At 38.2% G+C, this 26,493-nt stretch overlaps 1 protein-coding gene across 1 annotated transcript; it reads right to left on the reverse strand.

The window, feature by feature from the left end:
* Positions 1-1,984: 1,984 nt before the first annotated feature.
* LOC145304154 (uncharacterized) lies at positions 1,985-17,850 on the reverse strand. The gene is made up of 4 exons (XM_080145922.1): positions 17,747-17,850; positions 15,950-16,007; positions 13,776-13,873; positions 1,985-2,219 (listed from the first exon to the last, which is right to left on the reverse strand). The coding sequence occupies exons 1-4, from the start codon at positions 17,764-17,766 to the stop codon at positions 2,060-2,062; spliced, it is 336 nt and encodes a 111-aa protein (XP_080002048.1). The 5' UTR covers positions 17,767-17,850; the 3' UTR covers positions 1,985-2,059.
* Positions 17,851-26,493: the final 8,643 nt, after the last annotated feature.

The following is a 26,493-nucleotide window of genomic DNA, read 5'->3' on the forward strand; positions in this document are numbered from 1 at the left end:
GGATTTAAGGATAAGTTAATATTAGGTAACAATTGATGGAAATATTTTTACCTTGTTGAAAACAGATGCATTGTTTACAAATAGTTGACTATATCAAAGGCATAGCTGTATGAGGTGCATTTAAAAAGTTGGATTGCAAGCAGTTAAGTTACAAGGATACCAATCAACATATATAATTGTGTATTACAATAAATAGCAATAAATTAAGCACCACCAAATGGTAATCATGCTGTTTTTGTGTATATAGGACAACTATATAAGTTGCATATATCCATAAAACATGATTTTCAAGTCTTGATATTTTTAAAACTACTTGGTAGAAAATTTAAATTTTTCAAATATATTTTCTATAGGTATAGTTTTAACTATTGTACAGAAACAAAAATGCAGTTTACTAAATTCAAGTGTAAATACACTTCGTGCAACTACCCCTTAATAAAAGTTTTCGTGGCTGACTTTTTTTACATTAGTTTTTTTGTAATGATATTTTTTTATGTTGACTTTACGATTTTAGTTAAATGTCAGGGATCTTAAGAGATAAGACAATGGGCTAGAAATCTACGTACTCTTCCAATAACATAATACTGCTACTCCTTCCGTAGACTGATATTATTGGTGTGAAAATTTGGACATTTTTGGGGGAAAGCTTACTAAATATTTCAGGATGGCTTTATGCTATTTGCGAGAAAGCCCAAACTTTTGCACCACGTTGTCTTTCTGTGACGTCATATTCTCCATCTCTTTTTTAGAGATTTTCTTTCCCACTTCTCATTTTATGACGTCACAGAAAGACGACGTGGTGCAAAAGTTATGTATTTTTGGCTTCGTCCCATTTGCCCTGACTTTTCCTCGCTAGAGGCTAGGCGTGGGCAAAGAAAGCAGATTCAAAAAGGTTAAATTGCAAATCATAAGCAAAATTTAACCATCTGAACTATTGGAGCTTCATAAAACATTGACATCACATGCATTTTTCAAGTTTATTCATTAAAACTCTTTTTTTGTTTAATGTTTTTTTTGAGATTTCAGCAGTGACTAGACTGCCAGTTATTGTCTTGAAGATAAATTTAATTTTACAATATATAAATAGAACTTTTAATTTCCTTAATAAGCTATAAAAATTGGAAAGGATTTTAATGAATATAATAGATTTGAAATCTGCAAAAAATTTTAAGGAATTTTTATAAAATTCGTTTTTTGTATAATTCTTTATCTATAAGCGCAAATACAAATTAAGTTAAATAATTTTGACATCTGTGATTGGTGGATTGAAAACTATCTGCGCCCTGAATGGAGAAGCTTAAGTGACGTACATCATTCAACTAATTAGAGCGCAGGTAGTTTCCAATACACCTATCCTATTGGTCAAAATTTATTAACTTAAATTGGATTTGCGCTTTTAAATAATGAATTATATAAAAAACGAATTTTATAAAAAAAACTTAAAATTTTATGCAGATTTCAAATCTATTATATTCATTAAAATTCTTTCCATTTTTTATAGCTTATTCCTTAACTCTATTGCCATTTCCTTTATCCATGTTACTGTTCAATTTCCAAGTTTGTGTAACTTTGTTGGAGTGTGGAAATGAGATATATTATTCTCACACAGACAAGGATATGGCACCTCAACAAAATATGTATTTTCTCTTCAACCTTTCTTACGCAACCATCACAAAATAGCATTAAACCTGACATATGATAGGACCAGCCGTTGTAAGTTTTGCTCTTTAGGACATACACACTTCTCACTATTTTAGCAAATAGGATTATTGGCTTTGACCCTAGCCTCTAGTGGGTTTTTAAAAATAGCTACAAACCACTGCACTGCAGATCAAGAATCTATAATCCCTGAAGAATAGAGCCTAATCGGTTTAGTAGTTACCTAGATCTTAAGCTTCAGATAGACAGACGGACGGGCAGATATTCTTTTAATTTATATAAGACTAATGAAAAAGGCTATAATTGAAGGTAAAGAAAAAATCAATTCAAACATCTTAAGTCTATTTAAAAGTAAAATCAATAACAAATTGTACAAAAAAAACACATCAAAATAAAACGATCACCAATTGTAGCCACTTTTATAAAAGCCTAGCTTATGAAGTGTCCCAGTTATGGAAGAAACTAGTTTGTCTTTCCACCGCCAGATGGACTCGTCCCGCACTGGATTAGATTTGAACTCGGCTTGACATCTTTTCCCAAGATACTTGGCACAATCATTCCTATATAAACAAGGATAAACTAATATTAACACATGTAGAATGTCAGATGTTAAATTCATAATAATTTCGTGCAAAATTTTATAAATACAGAATACTATTAAATGGCATTCCAGCTCTACAACTCAAGCTAATATGGTATGTATAAAAAGCTACAAACACGTTTGTCTAACAAATACTCTAAAACAACCTTTCGAAGATTATTAGATCAGGTTATCCTAACCCTATATATAAAGCACTATTTATTGTAAACCTTAAATCATTAATGCTTAAGCTTCTAGCCTAATGTTATTTATAGAATTCTATAGTCCAAATTAAACAAATATCCTCTGCAATTTGACCATTTGATAAGCGCAGCAACAACATAAGGATACTTTGGTGTAATGTAAAAAATTCTGAAATACTTAAACAATTTGAAAACATAAAAAAAACATAAAAAACATTTATTCAGTGACAGATTACGCCCTGTCTTACGAAGCAGTACATACAATAGTACACCAAGCTACTGCTTAGTACCAGGTGTACTTTACAATTTTTCATAATATTTATAAATTTAAATTGCATGACTAACACTAGATGTTATGTGTGGCACTGATTAGGCTTCCCTAAAAGTAGGAATATGCGTATCCGAGATGTTTGCATTGCCTTTTTTAGGTTGGCATTAAGTTAATAAGAAAAACAAGAAATAATAATGTCATAATAAATGTAGCTAAAATTAAATGGACAGGGGAAAAAGAGAAGGAAAGAAGTGTTACAACAAATTTTAAGGCTAGTTTTTCTTAAATTTTAAAACCATTTCTGTAATTAATAATGTAAGGTTTTTAATAAATCCAGGCAAATCAATATATTTTAAGTACATTCATTACATTCTTCAATATTACATATAGATTTAAAAAGTTCATCTTTAAGATTTAATGCAAATGTTTTTTTAGGAATATTCTCATTTAAAAGATCTTTTTCATGACAAAAATTATTCCATAGTCTTTGAAATGAAAATAATGACACCTTTCAATTTTTTTTTAATTTGGCTATTGGAATATAAAACTCACTAGAATTTCTAAGTTTTCTCTGATTAAACATTAATTTTCCTAAACAAAGGTGGCGTATGGCTGTTATAAGCGGATTTGTGTATAATTCTAATAGCCTTTTTTTGTAGAACTACTAAAGGCTTAATAGATGATTCTAAGCCACAGCTCCATGCTGGCAAGCAATACAATAAATGGCTATTTATAAAAGAGTGGAATAGTGTTACTAAGGATTTTTCACATAATATATGCTTAACTCTATTGATTAAAAACAAACTTCTAGATATTTTTTTCCTTAAATATTCAATATGGTATTTAAAGTTAAGTTGAGAATCAATAAACACACCCAAAAATTTAATTGCAGGAATTTCACTCTGTTGGTTGATATAACCCAAATATCTAATTTTATCTGTATCATTCTCATTTTCATTATTAAAATCTAATTTAATTTTAATTTGTTCCCAAGTTATGGAATCCTCCCTTTTATTAAAGATCATAAATTTAGTTTTAGTTGGATTAAGAGACATTTCATTGCAACGAAACCAATCACAGATATTTTTAAGTTCAATGTTGAGTATTTCAATTATCTCATTCAAATTTTTTCTTGATATCAAAAAATTACTGTCATCTGCAAAGAGTAGTGTCATTAAGCTAGTACAATTTTTAATATCATTGATATAAACTAGAAACAAAATTGGACCCAAAATACTTCCCTGTGGGACACCCTTGTTGATTCCTAATAAATCACTTTTTTCGCCATTTGTATAAACAAACTGATTTCTATTACTTAAATAGTTTTTAAACCATTCTAATTTTAATCCATGTATACCAATTTTTTAAAGTTTTTTTAATAAAATTGTATGCGAAATTGTATCAAAACATTTAGCAAGATCACAGAATACCCCTATAGTAATTAAATTTTCATTTTTTGCTTGTCCTAGATAATTCAAAAGGTGAATCATAGGATGTAGTGTAGATTTTTTTGCTTGAAATCCATATTGATGTTCATAGATAATTTGATTAAATTCAAGATATCTTGTGAGTTGTTCAGATACAATTTTTTCTAACAATTTTGAAAAAATAGGTAGCAAACTTATTGGACGATAATTGCCAGGGTTACATTTATCTATTTTAGAGCTGTTACTATATTTAAAAATTGGCAAAACTTTAGCAATTTTTAATTGTGAAGGAATTTGACCTGTTTGGTTAATAATGTGAACAAGATGTACGGCAATACTATTTATAATTTGTTTTAATAAACAATTTGATAATCCAAACATGTCAGAGCTCTTTTTATTTTCCATTTTTTTCACTAAATTAAAAAGAACATGAATATTTATTTCTCTTAGCTTAAATACACTGTCTGTATCAGGAATAAAGTCGCACGGATTAAGTGGGGAAGGGTTAATTTGGCTGGCAATTTCATCAGCAATTGAAGTAAAATAAGTATTAAATTTGTTAGAAATATCATGATTATTACTGTAAGATGTATCATTGACAATTATTTCATCTATACACGATGTCTTGTCATTTGATTTTGAGATTACTTGTCTTAAAGTTTGCCAGGTTTTTCTTAGATTTTCTTTATTTTGATTAAGTTGTTCCCTGTAAAAAATTTTCTTTGCATCTTTTATTGCCTTATTGTAAATGTCCCTATATGTTGTATATGCAATGTTATTTTCTGGTGTTTTATTTTTTGAATAAATTGTCCCCGGCTCAAGTTTTTTTCGTCTAGAAATCATAAGCCCTCCCGTCATAAATCCCTCTATTTTATGAATATTTTTATTAAATTTAACTTCTTTGATGGGAAAATGTAAATTAAAAGCACAATCAAATACTTCATGAAAGTTTTCAAAACTAATTTGTGGGTTTAATTCATTAAGAACATTACCCCAGTTGTTCGTGTTTAACATTGCATTAAATTGATTAATGTTTTCACTTGTTATATCCCTGCTGATAAATGTTTTAGGCTTTTCTGTTTTTTGTGTTTGAGAACTAACATGAAAAATAGGGAAATGATCGGAAATTGAGTTCAGAATAACGCCAGATTCCAATGTATTATTGCAAGAATTAGATAAAATATTATCAATCAATGTACATGAAGCATGTGTAACTCTAGTTGGTTTAGTAATTAAAGGCAAAAACCCGTTAGATAAAGTGTTCTCTATAAAATCATTTGTTTTTAAATGAGATTCAAATTTAAGGAGATCTAAATTCAAGTCAGACATGATGTAAGAGTCACCTTTATAAGATGACATTGCTGCTTGTAAATTTGATATTCTATCAATGAAATATTCCATCTGATCATTAGAACTCATGCCTTGTACTGGAGAATTAGGACGATAGACACAACTAATTATATTGCTTTTTTTCTGTTCAGTAATAACTTTCAATGTTAAAGATTCAAAAAGATTTTCTTCAAAATATGATAAATCATCAATTACAGTAAATCTATGTTTTTTATGAATATAGATTCCAACTCCCCCTCCCTTCCCCTTTTTTCTAGATGAGAATACAAAATTATAATTTTCAAGTTTATATAGATCTTGATCAATAATTGAAAGTATTTCTTGAATACAAATTATGTCAAAAAAAATGTTGTTTTGTAGAAGAAAATTGATATATTCTTTAAATTCATCAAATTTCGAGGGTAAGGAACCAAGATTCCAGCTTAAGAATTTTATCTTCCTGCAATTCTTAAATTTATTAATGAGTTGTGTGTTGTCAAAATAGGAACATTTTAAATCTATATTGAGATACGGGCTTTTAATTTCGTTTTGATTTGCACTATTTAATTTATCAGCAAAACATTCATTTAGATAATTAATAAATGTCAAAATTTAAAGAAAAAATAGCACATACAAAATGTTGTAAAACTTTTGTGTAAGAAAACTTAGGAAATTTTATTAAGGAAGGGAAAGAGAGAGGGGGTGAGAATATTTTAACTTCCTGTTGAAATAAGATATTTAGGGTGTATGAAAGGACATCTTTAAAAATTGAGGGGAAAAAAAATAGCGAGAAATACTATTTTGAATAAAATTCAATTACTTGTTTAATTTAGAAGGTTAAGATTAGGTCATAATTACTATTATATATACTAACTTTGAGCACTATTTAATTGTTCATTAGTTCATTGCATGATTTATCAAAAAACTTCACAGATTGTATCCTGTCTCCTTCGTTCTTAATATATTTGATCACTCTACCATCCAGGTGCCAGCATTTAGAGAATTGTTTACTTCTGATCAGTTTCTGCATTACATCATACCTCATTTTGGTGAGGTCGGCGCTTATCGAGTATCTCTCTACACCATTTTTGACGTCAATTTCTCTTATAGGCAGATTTTTTTTGTTTGAGAGGATAAAATCTTTCAATGGGCGACTATGGAACCTTACAATTATAGGTGGAACTTTGTATGATCCATTCTTGTCTTTCGGTATAGGCAGAATATGGGCATTTTTGATTGATTGATTGATTGATAAGCCTCCAGCAGGAATTGTCATCACAGTTCTTTTTCTGTTCAGTTCAAGTTATGCCCGTGTCGAGGTTGAGAAAATTCGCCGCCTGGATAGGCTGAGTCCATAGGGATAAAACAGTTAGGTTGGTACGATTTTGAGGGCAGTTGAACAAGTGGTTAGTAGTGTGGGTGTGTATTTTACAGTTGGGGCATTTGTCGTCTGTTGATTCGTTGATTCTGTGAAGGTAAGACTTCAAAAGTCTGGAGTATCCAGATCTTAGTTGAGAGAGTTGTGTTCTTGTTGCTCTGGGAAGTCTTTTCTCTTCTATATTGATTTCTGGGGGATTTCTCTGTAAGACTTTGTTTGGTGGATATTTTGATAGAATTGTTTTGACTTCTTTGGTATGTATTTCTTTGGTTTTACATTTTAGATTGTCTTTGGTAACAGGTAGATGACTAATTATGTTAGGCCTGTAAGTTTGAATAGAAGGTTTGATTTTTCTTGGTGGAAGGGGTTTTGAAGTGTGTTTATGGTTAGGATGGTTTGAAACAAAGTTTGACAGGAGAAACTGTTTTGAAATCATTTCACAATGATCTTTAATTGGCAAAATTTTAGATTCTCTATGAAGATGGGGTTCTGAAGACATCTTTAGATTGCCTGTAATTATTCTGAGAGCTTGATTTTGTACAGATTGAAGTTTATCCCAGCTGGTATCAGATATGACAGGCGTCCATATTGGTGCAGCATATTCTAGAACACTTCTACAAATAGATTTGTAGGTGGTACTGAGTGTTTCTTGATCTTGGCCCCAGGTGGAGCCAGCTAGGGATTTCATCATGTTAACCCTTGACTTAGCTGTGTCAGTTACATTTTTCACATATTTAGCATAGCAATACATTGTATCAAATGTAACTCCCAAGAGTTTTGGTGTTTGTTCATGGGGAACTTCAACATTATTCATGTATATAGATGGTTTGATGTTGAATTCTTTGGTATCTGTTGTGAAAAGGGTCACTGTAGATTTCGTTGGTGACACCTTAAGCTCTCTCTCCTCCAGGAAATTCAGGACTGCTGGAATGTATTTGTTGATGGTTTCAGCTAATCTTGGTATCGGGTTTCCAGTGGCATAAATGCTTATGTCGTCAGCATATTGAACTACCTGAATGTTCTCTGGGGGGTGTGGTAGGTTTCGAAGGTAGAAATTGAACAAGATAGGGGAGGTGACTGCCCCTTGTGGAACCCCTGCCCTTACATTACGGAACTTAGAAGAAGTGTTTCTGAAGTTTACCTGGGACTTTCTGCCTTTAAGGTAGCCACAGAACCAACGTTTAAGTGTGGGAGGTAAGGTAGATCCATTGAGGTCCTTAAGTAGCTTGTCATGATTTACCATGTCAAATGCTTTACTTAAGTCGATCTGCAGGAGAACTGTTCTATCAGGTTTCGCTGATAATTTCTTGTTAAAACCATTGGTAACTTGCTCATTAAAGTCGTTGAGAGCTGTTACTGTACTATGGTCTTTCCGGAAGCCATGTTGGAAGACAGGGATGTTAAGGTTTTCAGTTAATGATGGGAGAAGAAGTCTTTCCAGGATCTTAATGGCAGGACAAAGAAGGGAAACAGGTCTGAATGAGTCGGATTCATCTGAGGGTTTATTTGGTTTAAGGAGTGGAATGATGACTGATTTCTTCCAAATGTCAGGTATATCGCTGGTGGTCATGGATAGATTGAAGATTTTTGTTAGGTAACTAACTCCAATTGGTCCAAGGTGTTTTAAGTGTAGGTTGGTGATGTTGTCAGGTCCAGCGGCCTTTGAGGCTTTAGAGGCTTTTATGGCTTTCCAGGTTTGTTCAGGGGTGAAAGAGATGTTTTCATCAAGTTCATTCTTTTTGATAGATTTAGAGATAACTCTAGAATTTTTGGAGCTCTGATGTCGGACTACAGAAGTATACTGTTTGTTGAAACCATCTGCAATATCCAAGGAGGATGTAAGGTATTTTCCCTTGAATTTGATGGCTTGGTTGTTGTTAGAGTTACTCTTCTTACCATTCAAGTTCTTTATTAACTTGTATAATTTAGTTGAACACTTGATATCTGTTACCTTTTCTCTCCATTTAGATTTCCTGTGTTGATTTATCTCTTTAAGGATGTCTCTGTTGAGAATGGCTATTTCAGGAGAGTTAGGGTTGTTAATTCTGATAGCATCTCTGGTCTTGATCTTGTTGGCAGTGGCTGTTGGGATTTCAGGTATGATTTCTTTTATGCGGCCTCCAGGAACACATTTTTTAGAAGCTTTATTGATTATTTTCCTAAATTCTTTTTCAGCATTGTGTACATTAGTTGGTTCATTTAACTTCGAGAAATCTGATTCAGTGATGGTATTGAACTTATTCCAGTTGGCTTTGTTAAAGTTAACAAATTTTCTGAAGTCGTTTTTGATAGGCTGGATGGTGGTGCTTATCTTAATTATAATAGGTAGGTGGTCAGAACCAAGGCTTGTTTCTGTTCTCCATTCGACACTGTTTATAAGTGATGTTGAAGCAATTGATATGTCTGGGGATGTTGCAGAGCCGTTGGATGGGACTCTGGTTGGAGTGTTTTCATTTAGAACCCCAAAAGGAGAGTTTCCAATCTCATCTGCTAATTCAGAACCCCTGTTATCTTGAATGTTAGAATGCCAGAGCAGGTCGTGGGCATTGAAGTCTCCAAGGATAAGAGAGTCACCAGGGAGCAGAAGAGGTTGGATATCAGGTTTGAAACCATTTGAACAGCTGGTTGTAGGTGGAATATATATATTATTGATGTTCGTGTCACCTATTTTAACACCAAGACTCTCTGTGTGACCATCTGATGGAATATTAGGTAGTCTGGAGAAGAGTATTGATTTGTGGATGTAAGTAGCAAGGCCACCCCCATCGTTTGTAGATCTGTCCTTGCGGACAAGGGTGAAGTTAGGTATGTTGGGAGATGTTGATTTTTCACCTAACTTTGTTTCTTGTAAACATGCTACCTTTATCTGATGTTCTTTGATAAAGTCTGTGAGTTCAGCTGTTTTTGTTCTGATCCCATTACAGTTCCACTGTAGAATGTTAAGGTCGTAGTATGTGTTGTTGTTGTCTTGTCTGTGTTGAGCAGGATTAATTGAGGGAGGTGAGGTAGGGCTTGGGGGGGAAGGGGGTGATGGTGGGTCGGGGAGGGGATCAAAGCTGCAGCTGGAGCAAATGTAGGATTTGTTATAGTCTTTGAAGGATTTAAGTTCACTGCAGTTGTTTTGCTTACGAAGCACAGTGAGCCCAGGAATCCAATTTTGTGGAAAAAATTAATAACTTCCTTATTTTTCAACCAAATCAAACAATTTTTTTTTTAATTAAAAGGTTTTTATAGTACCTTTTACAGAATTAACAAGATTATCCCTTCCTCCCTCTCTAGATGATTGGGGGGTCAAAATATCACCCCCAAAAATTGGTTTTTGGTCGATTTTGACCCAGGCCACTTTGAATGGCCATCACGGCCAGGGAAGTGATGGGAAAAAAATTGTGCAAAATAGCAAAGATGTGCAATGGCCCAGTGTGTCAGGTGACATGTGTCCCAGGCCTGTCAGCCAAGCAGTCTGGCTGCACTGGCATGCCAAAAATCCTCAAAAACTTCAATTTTTGACAATTTTTGCAACCTTTAACTGCGGCTGTCGGCCAAACGGCCGGTCAGACCACCTCTGGCCGCACACCCGCCAATCCGGCTTGGAATGACCTACAAAAAAGTGGTAATACACGTGGCTGCGCCACAAACACACACCGCCCTGTGTGCAAAAAACACAACAAAAAATTGTCATTTTTTTGGTGTGCTAACTTTGCCGCCAATTAAAGGATGGAAGGCGGCCGGCAATTATCTCTGACTTCTTCTGAGTGCAGTTAGAGCCGGCCATTGTGGTTTTAAAGATACCTTTAGATTTCTGGTAGCCCCTCCAGGAGGCCCTCAGGGTCCAATACACAAGGGCATAGTAAAATTTTATTTTGAGGTGCTCTAACTTTTCCACCACTGGTGGGAAAATTTTATGCCATGATTTTTCGGAAAGACATTTTGCCAGATTTTTACCCTGTAAAAGGATTTTTCTCTATAATGAAATCCGGCAACAAATTATATAAGGATTATACACTAAAAATAGCTTAAAACGACCTTTACAAAAATATCTATAGAGGTTAAGCAACTAAGTGAAAGTTGATAAGACCAATGGGATCCTCTTATATATTGCCTAATTAATGCTAGAACTTCATCCTAAAAATTTTCACCTCGTTGCTAAAAAGATCAAGGTATTTGAATCAGAGCTTAAAATAATATTATTCAACATACTTTGTTTTGCATTTTCACCAACTTTCTTTAATATGGATTCAAGTGGTTTTTTTTATACAAAACTATTTAGTTTCTTGTTATCCAGCGTTAGATAATTGCACAACCTTTCTAAAATGTTATTACATTACGTCCTAAGTTAATATTTGATTAAATGGCAAGTAAAACAAAAAAAAATTTAAAAATATTTTTTTTGGGAGATTTTTGTATCTAAATTTCGTGAATTCCAGGGTAACAACTTCAGAAGGCCATAAAAACTTTAATTTTTTAAATTTTTCATTAATTTAAAATGGCAAACCTCCTCTAATATGATGAATTTTAACATGGACTTTTAAAATAATTGATTTTCTAAAGTTCGATTTTGGGCATAAATAATTTTTTCCACAAAGTTGGATTCCTGGGCTCACTGTGCGAAGGTGGACCCATTTTTGGCATTTGTTACATATCACAGATTGAGCATTTTCTCGTACTCTGACAAAACAGACTGGGCATATGTAAATAGGCCCTGGATTTCGTTCTATGCCGGCCATTAGCAATAAGATTTTGACCAGTCCTGCCGGCATTGGCTGGTCAATTAGCAGAAAAATTCACTGTGATGGTATTCCTCTGATGAGGAGTAGGCTGGTGGACTTTGCTGGTAGCTCTGATGTTGTTGACTTCCAGGTAGTTGAACCTCGGACAGGCTCCACCGCGACAACCGGCATTTTTGATGAATTGACCTGGTTCAGTGGGCATTTTGAGACGGTTTTTGTTCGCCTCTAGCAGAGGTTTGAGGACCTCTTCAACTGCTTTCATGGCTGCTTGATTGTGGCCAAGGGACTTTTCCAGATCTTTATCAACTTGTACACCATTGATTCTTACACACTCGTTTCTGCTGTGTTGTTCTCTGTCATCCAGCTTGATTTTTAGCAATTTGATTTCAGATTTGTAGCTCTCCATCTCTGTCTTCAAATTTGTGTTAACAACCTTTATGGCGCTAATATCCTGTTCAATTTGTGGGAATTTTTTAATAAGGGGTAGAACCTTCTTGTAATTTTCCTCAAGGACATGGACCCTTTGTATTAAATCATCCAGGCTGTTGAGCTTATCCATCACTTGCTTGTGGTCAGAGGATTGTTTTTCCGTAAGCTTAGTAATAGCCTCCATGATATCTTTGGAGATATCCTCACTTGTCAACTCAATAGGAAGATTTGCAAAAAAAGTTTTTGTCCGACATTTTTTAAAACAAATTTTGTCCCTTCTGGCTTGAACTATGTATTAAAAGCGAGACATTTAAGACATGTCCGCTCAGTTCAAGTATTTTAAGTCAACTGAGTATTTTAAGTCAACTGAGTATTTTAAGTCAACTGAAAATATTAAAGTAAAAGAATAGAAGGGGGCATGAGCTCAACTCTACCCAAGGCGTTGGGTCCCTGTTGTGAATTAAAATTTGGTGTTTAAATATCAGCAAATAGCGTCGGAAATATTAACATGCCAAATCGCACAAAATAGCAGAAAACAATTTGCTAGCAGAGGAAAAAGGTCCCTAGCACTCGGGCCAGGTAGTCGTCTGTGTTTCACATCTATACTTATAGATTTATTATAAAATTTTCTCCGAGTTTCATGAAGAAGGAGTCAATTATTTCTTTTATTTTGACATTCCCATAGAAACCTTTCAGGATTTATGTCAAGTAATCAGAAATTTTAAAGATTATGTGTCACAATAAAAATACTAGAATAATACTTTGGCGGTTTCTTTATTGCGCCTAAAATGTGTTTTAATGCTAAGTTAGGTTAGATTATGTAAAAGCAAGAGTACCGCTGGTATAGATATAACCCCATCAAACTAAGTATATTTTTTTCTTCAAAAGCTAAAAATAATTGGCAAGTGGTTCGGTGGTAAAATAATAATAGTTTAAAGTCAGGGAAAATGGAATGATATTCTGACAAACAATTTCAATGGAAAATTTTCACACAACCCCCTTCCCCTTTTCTCACCTTTTTACCCGACCCTCTTCAGTTAAATGAAACAATTTAAAAGGTTTCGTGATTTTTTGTAGAAAACTTTAAAAGGTTTCGTGATTTTTTGTAGAAAACTTTAAAAGGTTTCGTGTTTTTTTGTAGAATGCATTGTTTAAAAAGCTACCCCTGGTTTAAAGTAAGAGTACCAATGCTATTGAATAATGCTACTAGAATATAATTATAAGATGGTCAAATTCAAGTTTCTGAATGTCTTAATTTTACAGGTAGACAATACTCTTAACTTTCACTTTATTCAAGACAAAAATTCATATTCAATAAAAGAAGAAAAAACTACATCTAACTATTAAATTACACTATTTTAAGTATTTTAGTTCATTGCTGTATGGTAAATACTTTTTTTCTTTTTAAATTGTTGCATTTTTAGTTTTTTTCTGTGCTGCTTAAAACGTCCTTAGTTCAATTCTTAGTATTATTAGTGATAGATATGCTAATTTTAAAAGTAAGTTTAAAAAATCCTTCAATTGTAAGATCCTCTGTATTCTTGTGATTTATGATGTAGGACATTTTAATTGACATTTTTACACAAATAAAAAAGATCATTTTTCTATTAGGATTATTTTCTAGAAAATTTAATAAAAAAAAGACAATTTTATCCAATAGTAGTGTGACAACAGCAATAAAAATCAAAATAAATTAAAACATTAAAATTGAGGTACATAGAAGATTTGCAGGTATGTGTGCGCTACGTGTTGAGCCACGGACGCGGGTTTACCTATAATGTTGTAGCTGAGCTAATGTGGTGTTAACAGAATGGAAGGGACACTGGGGGTCTAAACATCCCCGGATCCAGTGGTTATGCAACATCATTGCCTAGAAAACATAAATTTTGGAAGATTTTTAAATTTTTTTTGAAATTTTAAAAATTTTAATATTTTTAGGAGGTTCTACTTAAGAGATGTCGCATTAGGAGGTTTGTCGCATTAGGACGTCTGTCCTTTAGGATGTTTGTTGCATTTGGACGTTTTTGTCGCATTAGAAGGTTTGTGCTATTAGGAGGTTTGTTGCATTTGGACGTTTTTGTCGCATTAGAAGGTTTGTGCTGTTAGAAGGTTTGTTGCATTAGGTGGTTTGTCCCATTTGTTGCATTAGGAGGTTTGTCCCATTAGGAGGTTTGTTGCATTAGGACGTTTGTTGGAGTACCGAATGACATAATGCATAAGTATTGAAGCTTGATCCTAATGGCTCAGAGAAATCTTCACAAAAAATAATGGGGGGTGGGGGAAGTTCTGACACATTTGCGTAAATCTGGTGTATAGGCTTTATCTTTGGACTGAGAGGATAGGTTATTAGGGATAAAATCATTCTTATACAGGGTCATTGAAGAGAAATGATTTTTTTTAAAACTTAATTATGCATAGAAAATAAAACTATTTTGTAAAATGCTTTATATATTTGGAAAACCTATTATGGGAAATTTATGTTTCAAATATTTAAAAATGATTATTTAAACAAATTATGCCCTAAAAACTGTTTTTTTCAAAGGCCTTTTTTTCAAAGATTTATGGATTTAAAGGGTGTGCAAAAAAACCACACATCTTTAAAATTCAAATTGCACGGCTTGTGTTAATAGTAGAAAAATGTTGCGCATACCTATAGATTCGTCATAAGCTCTAGTTTTTGAAAATATAAATACCTTTTTTGTGCCATTTGTAGTTTAGGAGCTATATTGAAAAATGTGAGAAAAAGGTTGAAAAGTTTTAAGTTATTGGAACATTTTATCACATAGCTCCTATACCATACGTAGCACAGGAATGGCTTTTATATATTAAAAAACTGGAGCTTATGACGATTCTAACGACATGCATAACATTTTTCTACTATTAACGCAAGCTGCGCAATTTGAATTTTAAAAAGGTGCGCATTTTTTTACAACCTTTAAATTAGTAAATCTTCTAAAAAAAGGCCTTTGGAAAAACCGGTTTTTAGGGCATAATTTGTTGAAATAATCATTTTTAAATATTTGAAACATAAATGTCCCATAATAGGTTTTCCAAATATATAAAGCATTTTACAAAATAGTTTTATTTTTTATGCATAATTAAGTTTTTTTTAAAATCATTTCTCTTGAATGACCCTGTATGATGAATTTCCCCCAGATTTAAGATTTTTTGGATAGGCCTCCAGGTTCCGGAGCTCCAGGCCTCCAGTTGGTCTCTGTACAGGTAAAAAATAAAAATAAGATTTTTTTGAAGAGTTAAAGGTTAACTTATAAAACAAAATATTCTTCTTTTTGATTGTTATTCACATATTTGAAGAAAAAACATACATATTTTGTCTCATAAGCTGACATCAAACTCTTTTAAAATTTTTACCTGTAGAGAGGCCACCTGGAGGCCTATCCAAAAAATCGTAAATCTGGGGGAAATTCATCATATAAGAATGATTTTATCCCTAATAACCTATCCTCTCAGTCCAAAGATAAAGCCTATACACCAGGTTTACGCAAATGTGTCAGAACTCCCCCCCCCCCCTCCTTAATTTCTTATTTTAGAACCAAATAAAAAAATCTTTTCGTTCCCCCTCAATAAAACGGATTACGTAACTTTACAAAGTGTCTCAAAATTCAGCCATGTGACGTCATAAAAATTTGGGATTTTCCATCACTTATTTAGGTGTTTTATTTCCTAAGTCTCCTCTAATCTCCCTCATTTTTATGACGTCACATAGCTGAATTTTAAGACACTTTGTAAAGTTATACGGATAACTAAAGAAAGCAGAAGCTAGTTGGACAAGCAAAAGTCAGAAGAAAATAGCTTAAAGCCACTGCATGACCTATCTTCCCTACAAAGCACAAACCTGGCGGTTCAGCGGTTAGCGAGATCTTACAATTCAGACAGACAGACTATCATAATACTTGGTAATAGAGATACGGGCAATAAAAAATACCTTTTCAGTGTCAACAAAGTATTTTATGTTGGCTCTCGGAGAATTGTAAGTCGGGCTCCTAATATGGTAATTATCACAAAGTAGTTGTCTATAGTGCCCTAGCATAATGGGGATAAATGTCACTGCTTTTGGCTTACCTATTCAATTGACGTCTGGAATTACCATTTACCCCATCTCTTTTCTAGGGGGTTTCTTTCCCCCTTTCTTTTTCCCTCTGCTATGACATTAATAGAATAGGTAGACCAAAAGCTGTAAAAACTATCCTCATTTTCCTAGGATCACAAATAATGGTTGTTTCCCCCAAAGTGCCTTGTCGAGCAAAGAAAATCACCCTTTCCATGTCTTGAAATGAATTTTAAAAAGGACGGGAGTTTTTGTTTTGTTTATTATTTTAGGTTATGTTAGGTTACATCAGGCATTGACAAGCCCTGCAGGTTTAGGCATAAGAAAAAATAGAAAACAGTAAAAGTGTCTGACTATGACGTCAGAAAAAAATTAACAACTAACCAATGAGAGGCCGCTATATATTTTACCATTGTGAAAACTGGCTTCTCATTGGTTAATTGTTAATTTTTTCTGACGTCATAGTCAGACACTTTTACTGTGGCCGAAAAAATAACCCTCACACCTCATTTTCAATTTATTTCAAAAATAAGGGAGAGAGAGGGTGGGGATGTTTAGTGCTCGATGGACACTTTAGGGGAAAGCATATAAAAAACTTTTAATTATCAAGTGTAATTTTATTACTTTTAAATGCGCGTCAATTTCAATCATATGATCTAACATATAAGCAAACACTTTGGTAAAGTCAAACTGTAGTAAATATATATATATATATATACTAGCAGCTTCGCCCCTAGCCTCTAGGGGCTTTGCCCCAAGAGGTGACCAAAAAAAATTGAGGTGAAATTCGTAAAAGGACCAAGGAAATCTTCTGCAAAAAAAATAAAGAACCTAGGAAATCTTCTGCAAAAAAAAATAAAGGACCTAGGAAATCTTCTGCAAAAAAAAAAAGGACCTAGGAAATCTTCTGCAAAAAAAAAAAAAAAAAAAAAAAATAGGGGGGGGATTTTTTTTGTTTTTTTGGGGGGTTGGGGGTGTCCCACCCCCCAAGAAAAGCCTAAAACCACCACAGGACCAGTAGGTATATACCCTGAAGAGTAGAATCCAATCGGTTCAGTGGTTACCGAGATCTTAAGGGACAGACAGACAGACGGACAGACATCAAGCTACTTTGTATTATAGATATATATATATATACTAGCGGCTTCGCCCCTAGCCTCTAGGGGCTTTGCCCCAAGAGATGATAAAAAAAAATTGAGGTGAAATTCGTAAAAGGACCTAGGAAATCTTTTGCAAAAAAAATAAAGGACCTAGGAAATCTTCTGCAAAAAAAAAAAAGAACCTAGGAAATCTTCTGCAAAAAAAAAGAACCTAGGAAATCTTCTGCAAAAAAAAAAAAAAAAAAAAAAAATAAGGGGGGGGAATTTTTTGTTTTTTTGGGGGGTTGGGGGTGTCCCACCCCCCAAGAAAATAGCCTAAAACCACCACAGGACCAGTAGATATATACTCTGAAGAGTAGAATCCAATCGGTTCAGTGGTTACCGAGATCTTAAGGGACAGACAGACGGACAGACGGACAGACGGACAGACGGACAGACATCAAGCTACTTTGTATTATAGATATATATAGATATATATATATATATATTATAAGTATTTTCAGTAGTATCAAAACTAAAAAAGAAGAGTAACATAGAATACAGTAATGATTAAAAAACACAAAATGAATCTAACCTGAAAACATGCTGCAACATGTGGAGGTAGGGTGGAATATCGGGGAACGGAGTTTTCAGTGAATCGTCGAAAAAGTAGACGTTTCTGTAGTTTTCAATTATCTTGAGTTAATAATTTAGGATTATAGCAAATCCACTCTATATTTAACTCTGTCTGTCCATCTATAATACAAGTAGAATGATGTCTGTGTTTTTTCTGTTTGTACCAAAGGATCTCGCTAACCACTGAACCGATCGGGTTCTCCTTCACAGGGTAGCTTCTCATAGGTCCCGGGAAGGTTTATAACTATTTTCTTAGGGGGTGGGACAACCCCCCCCCCCCAAAAAAAAAAATTAAAATTAAAAATACCTCCTCCCAAAAAAATAAATTGCTCCTCAAAAATATTTTTTTCTTCTTCAAATTTTGTTTTAAATCTAAAATACGAAAAATTAAGTTGGTCAAACCTCTAGTGGCTAGGGGCGAAGCCGCAAGTTATAATACATAAGACTATAATATTAAATTTTGTTGTTAGGAAATCTGTTACCAAAGAGAATCAAGCATATATTTTATTTTGTACATCAGTCTGTCAGTCAAGCTGCAATATACATTGTGACGTAAACTTGTAAAGATTTTATAATTTATATTATCATATCCTCCTATTTTTTTATGATCACTGAACATTTGCTTCGCTACTTAGAAATGTTCTTAAAATAAATTTTTTAAAAGAAATATTAAAAGTTGTCAAGGTGATCAATTAAATTTTTTTTAAAATGTAAATAAATCACTTAATTATATGAGTTATTCGCTATTCAAATTTAATCATTTATAGCAGCAAAGTAAAATAAATGTAATAATACTGTTAAAGTGCTGCTGAAAATTTTTTATTATTACAATTACTTTATTGAAAAGTTTGCAATGTTGAAAATAAAATATTTATGACGCACAGAATTTGTTATTAACAAAGACATTGACGTCCAAAAACTTTTCTATTGGTAAGGTTTTGCGTTAAAATAATTTCAATACCTACTTGGTGATTGTAATCGATACACATAGAAGAAAACTTACAAAAAGTAATTCTAAAAATTAACGTACAAAGAATACATTAAATATTTTGATAATTAAAAAGAGTCATTTCTCCCCCATAACATTTATAAAACTTCCCTGGACATTTAAGAAGCTTCACTGTAAAGGAGAACCATATTGGCATAACAGACATACAAACAAAGAGACATCCTATTATTCATATATAAAGATAAGTAGCAAGTTTATTCAATGTACAATAACCATTAAGTTAATATTTCTTACAGATATATAGACGGACAAACGTACAGACCCTAATTGTAAATAGACAAGGATGACAACATCTATAAAAACGAAGCTCTGAAACGGTATGACAGACTCTTGTAGAGTGTCAGAACCGAATATATAAATTAATAATTTATAAGTTTTGACAAAATTATACGTTAATTTGTTGCAAAATTTCTTAAATAAGGAATTCTATTTAAGGACATAGTGACATTTTTAGGACTTGATTATAGAGATGCTTCGTTCATAATATTATACCTTATTGTGATTGGAATCAGTAATCCAAAAATCAGATCAATCGGATGATTTTATCCCTTTAAAAAGTTAAAAATCAACATGTTTAAAATGGACGTACGGACATTCTGGTAACGATCATAGAGTTGTGTTACGGACTGACGGACGGACTGACCGATCCAATTTATAGAAAAGCTTCGCTTTAAAAAAATTAGAAACTAGAAAAATTTAGAAAAATCTAGCATGTATGATATATACATCTCTCTTAGCAACCCGCCAATTTCTATATTGTATTTTGTAAATTGATATTTGAGAACAAATATTGATTCTATTCCCTAGACTCAATTTACAAAATTAATTCATATACATCATTTAATTTCCTAATTTAAAGCAAATTCTATCAAATCTTTAATTTTAATTTTCAAAGTTTTTCTGAATTTAGTGTTGGCCCAATAAATGAAAAAGTATACATGTATAATCAAGACAACTATCTGATCCAAAGTTGTCTGTTTTATATTTCAGACGCTATTAGTTGAATTCAAAGACCCAATACAAAGTCGGGACAGTGTCTCCGCCCTGTGGGCAGAGATACATGCTCCATCTATTTTATTTTTACTTTAATGTAGGCCCTTAACGGATTTCTCTGATAATAAATTTAGGCTTATTATAATTGTGTGGTATCCGCCTAGGTTAAATGGCAGACACCCGAGTTCAAATGACTACGGCAGTGCGAACAGACGTGGACACGTATATTATAGAGAAGCTACGCTTCTCTAGCAATCACTAAATAATAAACAGAGTCTATTCAGATGTTCCTTTATTCAGGGTCTAAGGTTTACTAAAGTTATATACAACAAACAATAAATACACAGATTGGAATAAGTAATCATAAAGCAGAATCAATATAAATACATATACAATAATCAGATTGGGCAATAATGATCCCCCATCCCTGGAAAGGGTGGGGGAACCAAACAATACAGCTTAACCATAATAAGGCTGTCAAAATCTATCATTAATTTTAAGGCATAGGGAGGGGTTGGCTGACCCCTTCCCCAGTACTCGGGGGAGGGCCCTCGGCCCTTCTCCGAACCAAGGTCAGGGTTGCCATAGAACATGGCTCACGGCTGCCGAATACCACAACTCTCCCCTCGGAAGGCTGGGAGGGGGTTTCCCTGCCAGACTTCCGACAGTGGTTGAGGCCTTCGGCCCGCTTATTAGGGGCTATTATGTGCAAGAGATAATGATTCAATGGAATCCTAGTGGTGATTTTCAGGGCTGATGGGCCCCCAACGTGGGGTAAAAGGTAGAGGCTGGCTTTTGTTGGGCACGTAGCTCGGCGCCAGCGGGTGTCAGGTTGGCATGGGGCGCAGCTGCTGCGGGACCGGTCAGCAACGGGGCATTCTGGTTGGTGTTGGCAGCGGCTGGGGCACTGGCTACCAGGTTGACTGTCTGAGCGACAGCTTGGCCTCCCGAGGGGCCGCTGGGCTTTCCAGAGTGTGGCCCAGGCCTGCCTGGGCGGTCATTTCCACTATTGGCTGATTTCATGGATACCATCTCCTCGGCTGCTTCCCGGCCAATAGGAATGGCATCCCAGTCCACTGAAAAGTCCCAGGACTTGGCATGGGTGAGCCTGGCCCTGGCCAAGGCCTTACGATACAAGGTTGGGTGATACAGGAATACTTGTGACATCGCGTTCAGGGCGGCTCGTACACCTCCTTGTGCAGCTGCCAGGGAGATGATGGTTAAGTCTCCCAGCAGCTTGAGGATCAACAGCAGCAGACACAGTATGGCTGCGCCATCTCCCCACTCGTGAATATCCTGTCTGAACCCAGCCCAGACATCCAGGGTTTTCTCCCCTTCCTCCGCCAGTCGGTCAATATCGTAGGACACGATCCCATGGTCTCCTGTGGCTGAACAGCTGCCTTGCTGGACGCATGAGCCATACGACAGGCCGGTCAGCATGGCGGCCTTATACGCCGGGAACGCTAGTAGCTGCTGCCAGTCGTTCAGCTCGGCCTGAGAATACAATCCTCCCGAGCTAAAGTCATCCAAGGGCTCGGTCAGCAGCTGCTTGGGTGTATCCAGCAGGGGCGGCCTCTTCTTAGGTGCAGGAGTTAGCTCTATCCATCCTTCCTCGGCGTGTACAGTTAGGGGGTAGGTGGAGGAGCAGGGAATCTTGGTGGCGTGGCCGCTATACACCTTTGTCACAGCATCTACAAATCCTGTGGGCTCCACCGGCACCTTGTCCCAACATTCATTGCTCTCCCTTACCACGTACTTATTACGTTGGCAGGTAAGCTGGAGCAATACATCTCCCCTCAAAATAGAGAACGTGCTCCCCTGGATACGCACCGGATGGGCTGGGTCTAGCTGCTGGAGCTTCCAGCAATTGGCCGCTACTTCTTCTGCTGCTGCGCTTCTCATTCGAGTTTCCAGGGTAAATCCGATGTAACCTGCATGTATCTGGGCCTGGAGGGGGACGTCCACGTCCCTGGGCAACGCTGCCGCGGCCGGGTTTGCTGCCACGAACAATGCTGGGTGGTTGGTGGCATGGGCCTCAAAGTCGCAGTTCACTATTGAGGTGGGGGTAGTCATGTTGATGAAGAATTGGGCCTGATGGTCAACCAGGAACGCATCCATCACCAGGCTGGGCTGGAGGCTGCGGATCAGCCTCAAGGGGCAATCTCTCCCCAGGTGGTCCCACACGTATGTGGCCTCTCCAGTGATACAGGACAGCTCGGAATGGGGACACTCTAGGGTCAGGTGGTCAGACTGGGACTCCACCCGTCCGTTCTCAACTACGTAGGTCTCTTCCTTGACCAGCAGCCGTCGCTCCTGGAGCACTGATTCATTTCGGTACAGCTGGCCTTCAAAATGGACGTCCTCCCCTTCACAACCCACCCCCTCGGGGCTGTTGACTAATGCGCCTACCATATCGAGGGTAAAGAACAGGGGGTGGTTCAGCTGGAACGTCAATGGCTGGGTCTTGCCTGGCAGGGTGTAGACTCAGCTCCGGGCCAGGTCCCGGCACGTTTCTGGGTCAATCTTGGTTGGCCGCATGAGGGTGGGGACCGAGGTCACCTTCAGGTGGCCCCAGACTCCACACCTAAATGTCCACTGGGACACTGTGAGTTGACAGCTATATCCCGTGGTCTCCCGAATCTTGACTTGCTGCAGGACATGTACCTCATGGCCCAAAAGGGCACCTCCTGGTGTAGCGGCTCCTTGCTACACATCTGCTCCTTGTTGTAGGCGGTGACATGGGTGGGGTTGGCACAGTCCCACCCTACCAAGACATAGCTAGTTGTAGGCCACACAGCTGCTAGCAATAGGCCCCACAGAACCATCCACCAATGGGAGAATCTGCCAGACAGCCATCGTCCTCGCGCACGCATCTGGGGATCCTCGGCTCGGGCCACAACTGCTTCTTGGGGCTGGACACTGCTGGACTGCTCCTGGCTAGATATAAATTTCCATTGAGTGTTATCTTTGGACGCCCGGGGCGTCCCGATGCCCTCCCCAATGACAGACTGACAGGCGACTGGCGCCTGTCTGGGCGTCGGCTCCCCTAGCCCCAAGGTGTCCCTTCCCTCGTCCATGGCATGCCCAGTGGCATGGGGCTGGAGTGCGTGTGGCACAGGCTCGCCCTGTATTACATCCCTCCCCTGCCCTAGGAACTCAGGTGCATGTGGCACAGGCAAGTCCTGATAACCCCAAATCTCAATCTCCCCAGCCTCTGGTGCGGGAGGCACAGGCAAGGCTGGAGGGTTACAATACTTTGGATACAATACATTTGTCAATTCTAACTTATCCTGGCTCAGTTGAGGGTGGTAGACAGCTGGACTCTCTCTGCTGGCAGGGGGCGCTGGATGATGGATAGCTGGACTCTCCCTGCTGGCTGGTGGCGCTGGATGATGGATAGCTGGACTCTCCCTGCTGGCGGGTGGCGCTGGCTGACTTGGGGTGACAGATGTCACCCCTCCCTCTGGGGCTGCAGGCTCATTCCAGGGTCCAGGTATCTCGGTGGCGGCGACGGTTGTCGCCCCGAGCACCAGTGTGGGGGCGCTGGATAGCACCCCCCAGTCTTCACAGGTGGCGCCGGCGGTTGGGTTCAGCCGCTCCTCCCAGCACGTTGATCCTGGCTGGGATAGTCCCAAACTGCGGCATTCCTTCTGATTGGCCCGCCGCACTGGGGGCGGCTGCTTGCTGGAGTGTTGCTGGGGGCGCGCTCCCTTCCATGTTGGCTACTCGGCTGGGCTTCCCTGAGTGAGTGCCCTTGTCAGCTACACGTCTCCGGCCGGCTACCTGGTCCCAGTCAGCCTTGCACTCGGCTGCCGTATGGCCTGCGTAATGGCAACGTTCACATTTGGCAGGACGGTCACGGCGTGGCTGGGTGCGTCGCTCTTCTAGGCTGACCTCCATAGGCGTAGGACAATCTCTGATTCGGTGGCCCTTCCCATGGCAGCGGTAGCAGCGGCCTGGAATCTTGTTGTCTGGTGCAACCTTCCCCATCTGGTGGAGACCCGGAGCCAAGGCGCCAATCTCCATTGGCTCCGACTCATCGTACTGGGGCAACTGGACGCTGGCCGATCCCGTGAGCCCGTCGGTGGCGTCCACTAGGCACACACCCTCCTTCAGCTGCTTGGTGATCATGGTCACGGTGAACATGGCTCGCCTCGTGTACTCAGGTACCGAGGCGATCTCATGACCCATCATAACGCGTTTCACATTAGCGTTGCGAATGCCGCGATTTAGTTCATCTATCAATAACTCCAAATCTTCGTGGCTGTAGGCCTCCCGGTACAGCGCACACTTTGTGGATATGTAGGCTTGTATAGGCTCCGTCGAGTGTTGCCTGTAGTCTCTGAAGGCTTGCTTCAGGGTCTGAGACTCATAGGCTGGACGAAATAACATTTCACACTCGGCCTTGACTTGTTCGTATGTCAAGGCTTGGCCTGCCTCTCCAAACAGATGAGAGGCCATCTCTGCCGCTTGCCCCGCCAGGGATAGTAAAAGGGCGTTGCAGCGGTTCAGTGTGTCATGGGGGGGTACACGGTAAGCCGCCCATGACATCTCCAGCCTCCGGATGTGGGAATTCCAGGATTGCTTGGGCGATCCTCGGTACTCCGGCAGGTTACTCAGCATCAGCTTGCGGTACTCGGCTGGAGCCGGCTGGGGATCGTCCTGGAGCCATCCTTGGAGCTGGTCGCCTCCTTGCGCTTGTGGCTGCTCCATCAGGTCAAAGGTTCAGCGGCGGGACACTAAGTTTGAAGTCAATACTATAGGTGGTTTACACTTATGGCTTTCTAGCCTAGCAGCCAATACCGTTTATCACTTGGTTGGTAGTTTGAACTACAAAGATCTAAAATAGGTGTACACTAGGATACTTGTCACTAGCTTCTAAGCTTTAAGGTAGGCTGGTAGGTGTAGATAGTTGTTGAGGGTCTGAACTGCTGTCAGGAACTGATTTGGTTTTCCTTATCACACTATAGATAGGAGGGAGGAGCTTGCAAGTCTTTTTTTTCTAAAAATATCTCTGTTGTATGCTATGGAGTAGCTCCTCTCCTGTGTGTGTGTGTGTGCGTGAAATCTCCTTTCCTTGCAACGCGCCTACGCGTCGTCAGATTGCGCACACAGGTAAAACGCGCATCTATCCCTCAATCTGCTCTCTCATTGGTCCGCTTTATCTCCTTTGTCCGTTGAATTTTTGTTGCGTCCCAAGCTCCGCTGCGCAACCCGTGAATTGCGCTCCGTTCTCCCGGTCGCTATCTCCGCACAGTGGACGGACTTATCCAAGTGTGGGGAGAAGGGGGAGTGCGTGAGGGGACGGGGTAAAGCCGTCCTTTCCCCCTATGGGGAGGGGGGTGCTGCAGGTTTGAAGTGACTGGGTGGTGAGGTAATTGTGCCTCTTCCTTAATCCTTGGCTTATTGTTATGTCACCTCAATTGTATTTGCTTCAATTTATGGTGGGCCCCTCCCCTTCTGTTGGGATAAGGGGGTGTGTTTGTCGTGCTGGAGGCTTGGGGTCAGATTGTTTACCAATGCATTGTTATCTTACATCTAGGTTCTATTTTTGGCTTTATCACAATACACAACAAATTTGTTTACCAAGCCCTGCCCATAAATCTATTGTTCAGCTTTCACACCAGGGTGGTAATCTATAAAATCTGATATAATATCTGTTTTTCTCAATGGGTGGCTGCGCTGTAGCCTCTCAGGATACTTGGAGTTAACGTAGTTTTTCTTCTGCTTGGTACACTACACTCCTATTTTCGCTCACAGCTCGCAGCTATTTTGCTTGTTTCAGCCAGTCGGCGGCAGGGACTGTCCCGTCCTGCAGTGCCGTGGATCCGAATCTGGTTGGTGGCGGCAGGGAATGTCCCGTCCTGCAGCGCCGTGGGTTCGGATCCTGCTATCTTTTGCAGTAAATGTTGGACTATTTTCAGCCGTTTGCAATTATTTGGCCTGTTTCAGCCCGTCCGCAGGCCTGTTTCAGCCCTTGAGCGCTCAATCCTGCGTTAGATTTCGGCGCTTTCCGCGGTTCTCCGTCAAGTTTCGCTGCTCTCCGCAGTCTCTCGTCCGATTTCGCTACTCTCCGCAGCTCGGGTTCCGCCACACTTAGTGGTCTTTCGCTAGGTTTCGCTTCCACAACTGCCGGATACAGAGTTAGACCTTGCTATCCAGGGTGGGTACTTCAGGTTGCTTGTGTCAGTTTTGCCAGTTTCACTGCTGGGAGTACCTTAGCCTCAGCTGCGCGTCTGCTCTACACTTGTGGTTTGCCGTAATCTCACACAGCTGTCACCAAAAGTTGTGGTATCCGCCTAGGTTAAATGGCAGACACCCGAGTTCAAATGACTACGGCAGTGCGAACAGACGTGGACACGTATATTATAGAGAAGCTACGCTTCTCTAGCAATCACTAAATAATAAACAGAGTCTATTCAGATGTTCCTTTATTCAGGGTCTAAGGTTTACTAAAGTTATATACAACAAACAATAAATACACAGATTGGAATAAGTAATCATAAAGCAGAATCAATATAAATACATATACAATAATCAGATTGGGCAATAATGATCCCCCATCCCTGGAAAGGGTGGGGGAACCAAACAATACAGCTTAACCATAATAAGGCTGTCAAAATCTATCATTAATTTTAAGGCATAGGGAGGGGTCGGCTGACCCCTTCCCCAGTACTCGGGGGAGGGCCCTCGGCCCTTCTCCG

The sequence above is a fragment of the Acartia tonsa genome, chromosome 13 (assembly GCF_053477335.1).
Source record: "Acartia tonsa isolate MP-2025a chromosome 13, ASM5347733v1, whole genome shotgun sequence".
NCBI classification, from domain to species: Eukaryota; Metazoa; Arthropoda; class Copepoda; order Calanoida; family Acartiidae; genus Acartia; species Acartia tonsa.

Coding starts and splice junctions, on each gene's coding strand:
- LOC145304154 (XM_080145922.1), bottom strand. CDS start 17,766: ATGTTGCAGCATGTTTTCAG. Junction 13,874..15,949: donor ACTTTGTTGACACTGAAAAG/GTATTTTTTATT, acceptor TATGTTTTCTAG/GCAATGATGTTGCATAACCA. Junction 2,220..13,775: donor GCTCAGCTACAACATTATAG/GTAAACCCGCGT, acceptor TTGTTTATATAG/GAATGATTGTGCCAAGTATC.